The sequence below is a fragment of the Camelus dromedarius genome, chromosome 24, assembly GCF_036321535.1.
Source record: "Camelus dromedarius isolate mCamDro1 chromosome 24, mCamDro1.pat, whole genome shotgun sequence".
NCBI classification, from domain to species: domain Eukaryota; kingdom Metazoa; phylum Chordata; class Mammalia; order Artiodactyla; family Camelidae; genus Camelus; species Camelus dromedarius.
In genome coordinates this window covers 16,071,583-16,079,368 of record NC_087459.1, presented here as the reverse complement: position 1 = coordinate 16,079,368, position 7,786 = coordinate 16,071,583, and the positions used below count along the sequence as shown (strand labels likewise).

Genomic DNA, 7,786 nt, shown 5'->3' with positions numbered 1-7,786 from the left:
AGAGCTGGATTCCTGGGACAAGGGCACTGTATTGCATGATCTGCTGTGGGACCTTCTCACTGGTCCCCTGCTGCCACGGCTGGCCCCTCATCCTTCCCTACTGTTAGAAATCAGCCAATTCCTGGGGACAGATATCTGTCTGTCTGATCATGAGGCATTCCTTGACTGACAGACAGCAGAATGTTTCTCAAATAAATTAGCACAAACATCACATATATCCAGATACAGGATGTTCCTTCCAACCAACATAAGACTCCCTCAGGCTCATCTGCAGTCAATACTAACCACAGTGCCTGTCCCTGTGGCTGGCCTCCAGCACCATTTTTCAGCCTGGTTTTGAACCTTGTCTATAGGAATCTCACTGTGTACACTCCAGACGGAGTATCAGCTGGTTTTCCAAAAAGCAGACGCTAGACAGAGATAGAACAGTGACAGGTTTATTAGGGGTGACAATAGGAGAGACAATGGGGGGGGGGGGAGCAGGACTGAGCAGGGAAACATTTGGGCCATAATGCACATTTGGCATCTTCTCTGAATATATCATTGCCACAGCTCAGGGTCCTCTTCAAGCTTCAAGCTGATTGCCTGTAAGGTAAAAAGATTGGGGTTTTTCAATGCGGTCTTATTTTTTCCAATATGCATTTTGTCTTCTATATCTGGGGTCTCTGATGAGCCCTTTAGTGCGTGGCTGCATCTGTGTGTCTATATGGAATGGTGACTATCTTCAGGTCCCTGTTACTGATCTCTGAATTTACACGTTCTCATAATTATATTTTTCTTCTTTAAGAAAAATAGTAGGTAGGACTTGAATTTTAATAGAAGAAAGGGGGTCTTTGCCTTATCTTTTGAAACAGAGATTACTTATCTCTGGGACTGAGCTGTTATATCCTTAGCTCAGTTTAATGCACTTCCAAGAATATCTTTTGATGATTTTCTGTGTGCAAACATTTTACTTTACATTATGAGAATGGTGAGTGCCCAATATGTCTCCGCCATTTTACAGAATAATTCATGTACTTAATCTTGTCTTCCTCACAATGATGTCAGAAACCAATATTATCCACTTTTCAAAGATAAGGAAACTGAAGTTCTATGGAGGTCCCACTGAGTCTCGGTATTAGGGACTGAAGAGTAGGAACGTAAACAAAGAGTTGGGAAATTGTGCTTAAACATGGGAGATGCAGAGCTGACATTTGGGGAGGGGGTCCTGCTGGGGTCCCCTGATCACCCTTGACTTCCCCCAGCGAAACTGCCTCATGCTGAAGGTGAAGGCAGCTGCTCAGCGGATCTGGATCCTGGCTGCTCTTACTAATCACGGGGGCATAATAAAGTTCAGGGACACAAAATATCCTGAAAGAACCAAGTGAAACTCCCCAAAACCCCAGGGCATTCTTTCACCCAGATCTAGAACTTTCAGAAATCCAGAGGACACAATCAACTTTATATGAGATTGTGAACTGAGGGCTTTCTGGCAGCAGCGGGTGCTGATGGGGACAACTGCACGGCCTCACTGAGTCCCCTGCACACACACGTGGCTCTGTGTGGACCTCCTGCTGCCTTCACACGTCCCGCCCCAACTGCCCGCCCTGCCGGAAATGACCTTCCAGCTCCATCTAAGTGAATCTAACAGACCTCCACTGGGCACCTCCTCGATTTCTTCCTTCTCTTCCACAACTTCCTGCTCACTCCTGTGTGATTCACTTGTCCCTCTTTTGTACTTAGGGCCCATTATTGGCACTTCTGTTACGGCGATCACAAGCTCAGTATCAGTAATGGGTTCCTCTCTCGGAGGAATCACCTTAAACCCTTGAACACAGGAGTATGCCTCCTCCCTCACAGACTCAGCATGTGGTCTATGTAAAATGCACATTTCACAACTGGTATTTTGACCTTGTATCTTTAAAGCTTCTTTCCTTCTCTGCAAGGAACTCCTGATGCCCAGCTTAGTGTGGGGAAATGACCAGCCCATCATACTCCTTAGATCATCTTACCCAGCAGGTGAGGTCACAGGGCATCAGTGTGATCCAGGTGGAGATGGCCCATAGCCCACAAATGGTGAAGGGCCGCCCACGTAGTCGGGCATGCCGGGTGGTCCTCGGAAACGAGGGGGCCCTCTTGCATCCATATTGACCTGCAGAACAGAAGTTAGAGGTGTGTTGGTATGAAAGACAAAAGCACCAACATCAACAAAAGCTGCAACCCAACGCAGCATCTGTCAGCACCTGGCACCCTCCTCCCCTCCACCAGGCTCCCAGAGAGCAGCGCAGTGCCACACACTCCACCCATCCCTCTGGGTCCTGCCTGTAGCCTGGGCTGCACAGGAGGCCGCGAGGAAAAGACACTGTCACTGCCTGTGTCTGTAAGCCGAGAAAAGCAAGGGTCCTGCCCTAGAGGATGAACAGAGATACCACCAAACTGATAAAGTAGCACCTTCTCAACAGTCAGCCTCTCTGTGCAGGACAGCCCTCCCCCTCCTTCACCAGGTCCACAGAAGCTTGCTCTTTGTGGACTAGGAACACAGAGAAAGAGAGGATGCGAGGGCCCGTGATTCACACGTGGAATCAGAGCCGTGCCTGGGTGCTCGCTCTGCCTGCAGGCCCCTGCCCGGCCCTCCTCTGCTTCCCTCCTGACAAAGGGCTCTTCTCCTCCCTGGAGGGGCTGCCCCTGGGCGCAAAGACCTCTGGGGAGATGGGGATCCTGGAGTCCTGAGGGGAAGCTGGGAAAAGTGCTCCTGAGTGAACAATGTTGCCTACAGGAGGTCATTAGGCTCAGCTCCAATCATCTTTTTTCACAGGTCAATCTGAATTTTAAGTTCACTCTGAGGTACAGACTAAATTTGTCCTATGGCAAAGCAAAGTGGGACGTTTAAATTCCACAACTAACACAGAAGTGGTTTTATGTCATGAGTAAAATCCCCCGATGTGTGATGAGATAAAGGACTGGCTGTAACAGCTTCAGGGCAGGACTGACCCTGCTTACGGGAACACAGTGTAAAGACTGTGGTGGGAATCGGCCCTGCAGGGAATTAGGCGTTTTCCCTCCGGGCTATTTTGCTTCCAGGGTATATTTTCTGCTACAAATACAACATCTCTGAGATTCAGGCTTTTCTACCAAGAGTACAGCTGGAGGGAGTGTGGAAGACACATTTACCTACCAAGAAAAGACAGTGATGGGTTATGAAAGGTACTATATCCAAGAAGATTCAAAGTTGCACAAAGCACACATTATAAAGCTGGGGGGAGGGCTTTTCTCATTTCTCAGTTGTGAGGATTAGAATAAACATTCTAAACAGGAGAATCACCTAAACCTGAATCAGGAAAGGAGCAAAATGATGGTGATGATCTGTCTCAGTGACCCAGGAGCTGTCGCAAGTGAAGGAGGTCAGGAAGGAGTCAGCTGTGCTAGAAGTAAGTGTGGAGCGAGGTGTCACCCTCCTCATGCTATTTGGAGAAACACACTGTGAGAGTCTGTGGTCCTCAGCCTCTAAGCACTGATGGCTTTTGTAGGCACCACCAGAGGTAACGGGCTGAAGGCAGAAGCCCACTGACTCTTGGGCAAGAGTTTGAATCTGAACAGTCATGACATCGTAGACATATCACAGAGCACACAATCTAGAGACAAGGCCAGGAAAGGGTGCTGTAAAAAAAAAAAAAAAAAAAAAAAAAAAAAAAAAGATTAAAAAGTCCCCAGAAATAGTTACAATTGAAAATGACCACAACATTTACCTGGGCCTCCTTTGCCTCCTCGGGAGGGAAGGAGCTGCCATTCCTCACAGGAGCTGCACCAGGTCCTGAACCTGATAAAGGAGAAGCGATGGAGGTTTATTCCAACTTGCAAAGACTATGTGGAAGGAAAGTCACACTCCAAGCCTTTCCCACCATTTGCACTTTGTTCCCGCTCTCAGGTCCATTACCAGAGGCAGAGGGTTTCCCCCAGGCATCAGGTGACTCCAAGGATGAGGGCGAGACCTTGCGGAAGACACCATAGGGCCCAGAGTCATGTATTTTCATAACTAATCAACCAATTGTGGCCAGCTCAGGGCTCAAATAGCTGGAAATCAACAACCAAACAGTGGTTTCCCAATACACATCAGGGGAAACCACAATTTCATCACAGATTAAAAACTGAAATGAGAATAGCCTTGGATAGGAAGAAAATCAAGAAACATCAGCATGAACAGCAAAAAAGTCCTTTTCTTCAGGACACAGGGATTTTTCAATCTGTCACTCTCTGTATAAGCTGCCTTCCACATGTGACCAGTCACTATATAAGTATTTATGAAAGGAAATGGACTTAGACTAATATTCCAGTATTGAGAAAAGGAGAGCTATGGGGTTTAATAGTCAAGTTGTCATGCCACACTGATAATGTAAGAGGAGTGAAATTGTACAGAAATGTAAGTTATGGGTGGAATACCTAGTCCACAATTAAAAAAATTAAAAAAATAGAATAAAGGAAATAGAATAAAAAACAGCAATAAATGCCTTTTTTTCTCTAATAAGAAAGAATAAATTCTTCCCCCTATTCTCAAGGTGGGAAGAAAGCGTGGACCCACTCAGCCTCTAGGCCCAGGTCTTTCAGTCAGAGGAATTCAAGGTCGGGGCCCTTGCGGGGGATGGAGAGGGTCTTCAGTCAGTGGCAGGGCATGAGCCCCACCAAGCACAGGGTACAGGCCCAGAGAGTCATTCTGGCTGGGGAGCCTGAGGAAAACATCTTCCTGTCACCCCTTGAGACAACCTGTTGTCTTTCGTAAGCACGTGGGACCCTTTCCAGGCAACACAATCATCGCCCATGGGAGCAAGAGCGACGTGGTGTGGTTTTGCAGCAGAAATTCAGTGGTTTCACAATGTGTTCCCTACCTCTCTGTGGGCGGTTCTGCATCTCAGGTCTCCCCTGCATCTGTCTCTTCGTCCAGTATCTCTCTTCTTGCTTCTTTCTTTCCATCATTTCCAGTCTTGAATATAGAAAAAGAATGGACTTCAGGAAGGGTTCCAACACAGTCCTCTACCAGACACTAAATGGCTTAGCCTTAACACCTCTTAAAAACACCCTTAAAAAGTGCTCTTCAAAACCCCATACCTATATTTCCAGTAGGCGGCTTCCCGTCTCTGCTTCTCCAACTCCCTCTCCAAAATCCGACTCTTGATCTGTGGAAGGAAAACACCCAAGTTCAGCTGCGGCAGACTGTGAACAAAAAGAAGGAGCGAGCGAGCGAGAGAGAGAGAGAAAGAGGGGGAAAGAAGAGCTTACCCAGTTGTCTTGAGCCTTGTTTTCACAAACACAGATCTGAAAAAGCCAACACATCAATAAGGCCCCCCAGAATTAGGGATTCTCAGGGCCCTTATGTCAGCCGCAACAGGGGCTCACTGACGCGGTGACGTGGGCGGGGAGCCGGTTACCTGGAATCTGTAGACATTCTCCGCCTGCTGCAGCTGTTCTTGTATTTGGTCCTTTTGTTGCCTGTGAGTTACAATCGCTTTCATCAGATAAAGCTTTACATTGAGTACGATTTTACTAGTTGCTCAAATTCCTGCTATCCTCACAAATGCTCCCTAATGTAATATACTCACACACATAAAACACTTCTCACCTGGTTATAAAGGGACAATAGGAGCAAAGCTATGGCTACATGCTTCCAGATTTATTACTTAATGCCCGCAGGGTTCTGAGCAGATATCATTCCCACACACAAATTTGAACATTTTCTCTAATTCACTGTGCGATGAATGATTTTTATCCTAAAGCTCTATTCGCTTTGTACTTACATCCTTACCGTATTTCCCTGGGTTGCAAAAACTAGGTCCATGAAGTAACACTATTATATTAATGGATGTGATTCTTTCTACAACAAACTTCTTTTCTAAAGGCTATGACAGTTTACACGACGTTTGCACTAACTAGGTTTGCACACCATCTGGCCAGCACTTGGGGATCAGGAAATTTTTAGTGACTGACTTTGTTTGTTCTTTGTAAAAATGTTGTTTTCCTTCTGTTAATTCTCTATGTATATGTCTTCTAAACTTTTGTTTATATTACTACGTTAATTGATTCTAAGCATTGTACAATAGTTAAAAACAAGTCAAAAGCAGTTTCATGAGCTGCTGGTGTTTAGTATCTGAACTTACTTGTACTTGAGTGTTTCTTCTGAAACTAATTTCAGATTTTCCTTCATAGCTGACAGCTCACTCTCCTTTTCCATCAGGTTATGTTTTTTGATTTTCAATTTCCTAAGATGCAAAAAAGATATAGACATTGTCCAGGAGCCAATGGGAAATTATGCCTTCCTTACCTCCCAGGAGTCTGAAGGCTGAGATTCAAATGCCCCTCCTCACCCTGCCCCATCCACGCATAGACTGACAACGCAGAGGAATGAATTGAAGCCCCCCATCTAGGAATAAAGAGAAAACAAACTTTGACCTGCTAGCAACTCCTCTGTAGTCTGAGTGCCTCTTACAGTTCTCTACTCCTATCTCTTCATCATAAAGTCATCAAATACAAAAGGATTTTGTGACCTCCCACGATCAGTCTTGTGTTTGAGATGCTGAAGGCTCATTTTGTTTCAATGTGGAAAATGATGCCTGGCCAACTCATCACAGCTAAACATATTAGGATAAAGCAAGGCATCAAAATTAATTTTACAATCCATCGGGAGCCCTGACTCTCAATCCAAGGCTGTGTCCTGACAGTCAGCTAAAGAGTCTTCCAGGATATGGCTTCATTAGCACCCTGCAATTAACTACCTGACATTTCCACCATTCAAAAGTAGAATCCCTACCTCTTATTCAAATATCCTAGAGGTGGAAAAAAAAATAAAGGGAAATCTTAGTGCTGGCAGTATCTACTGAATTATAAAATGATGTGAACTGTCACACAGACAGGGTATCACCTCCAGGAAACAGATTTCAGATGGAAAACTGTCGACTTCAGGGTGTCAACCTACTTGAACAAGACTAAGTTTGTTGAGAGTAAATGCAGCAAAGGGCCATGGCTTCAAAAATAACTGATATGCAGTGTTGCCCTCAGACTATTTTGTTCATGGTTCTGATTCAAAGGGTTTTCATCTGATAATGATTTTCTAAGGAATCACATGCAAAATTAAAACGTTCTATCAACAAGGACAAAAACACTAATGAGAGAAAGGTACATGCATTTCTGTCTGGCCTCCCAGGCAATCCGTCAGCAAATGCTTTGGAGTGGCTCTCATGGAGCGGCTGTGTTGTAAGCTGTTGAAGGTGGAACAGAATATGGCTTGACATAGGACTGGGTGAGATAATGTGATGGGACTGAAACCTAAAGGACAATCTAAATGGATCCAGAGACTACAGAAATCAAGGTGGGAAGAGTGGGCACAATTCTGCACTGGATGAATCTGGCATAAATATACTCTGGAATCTATTCTGAAATAAATTATGGTCATCTACATTGGTTGACACATTACTTCATACAACGGTATCTGGAACAATTAACCCATGAATATCTTACTCTTCGGCAGCCATTTTTCGTTGTTCATAGACTCCAACCAGGTTGTCTAGGTTCTCCTTCAGCATTTTCAATTCCGCCTCCTTCATCACTTTCTCAGCCCTCAGTGCATCACAGCTGTCTTTCAGCTTCTTGTTCTTGTCTGTGAAGGAGGAGATTTCTTTGTGCACAGGGACCGAAGTTGGTTGAGGTGGGGGAAAGAGGAGGGAGGAGCCCTGAAGGCAGGAAGCATTCCTTGCCTTCCCCAGGCAGACTCATTTCATGATGCAGGGACTTCTTCCCAACAAGCAACATACATTCCAGGTTG

At 45.4% G+C, this 7,786-nt stretch overlaps 1 protein-coding gene and 1 long non-coding RNA gene across 3 annotated transcripts; both read right to left on the bottom strand.

Moving 5' to 3' along the window:
- Positions 1 to 421: 421 nt before the first annotated feature.
- On the bottom strand, positions 422 to 4,047 carry LOC135319165 (transport and Golgi organization protein 1 homolog). Of its 2 annotated transcripts, none has more exons than XM_064478157.1 (4): positions 3,914 to 4,047; positions 3,726 to 3,796; positions 1,992 to 2,131; positions 422 to 585 (listed from the first exon to the last, which is right to left on the bottom strand). In XM_064478157.1, the coding sequence occupies exons 1-3, from the start codon at positions 4,008 to 4,010 to the stop codon at positions 2,015 to 2,017; spliced, it is 285 nt and encodes a 94-aa protein (XP_064334227.1). In that variant the 5' UTR covers positions 4,011 to 4,047; the 3' UTR covers positions 422 to 585; positions 1,992 to 2,014. The 2 variants fall into 2 exon arrangements, with proteins under 2 accessions (XP_064334227.1, XP_064334226.1); XM_064478156.1 differs by having other exon boundaries at positions 3,879 to 3,946.
- Positions 4,048 to 5,417: 1,370 nt separating this feature from the next.
- Positions 5,418 to 7,539, bottom strand: LOC135319164 (uncharacterized). The gene is made up of 3 exons (XR_010377612.1): positions 7,483 to 7,539; positions 6,126 to 6,227; positions 5,418 to 5,460 (listed from the first exon to the last, which is right to left on the bottom strand). It is a non-coding gene; the product is annotated as an uncharacterized LOC135319164 (long non-coding RNA).
- Between the last annotated feature and the right edge of the window lie 247 nt (positions 7,540 to 7,786).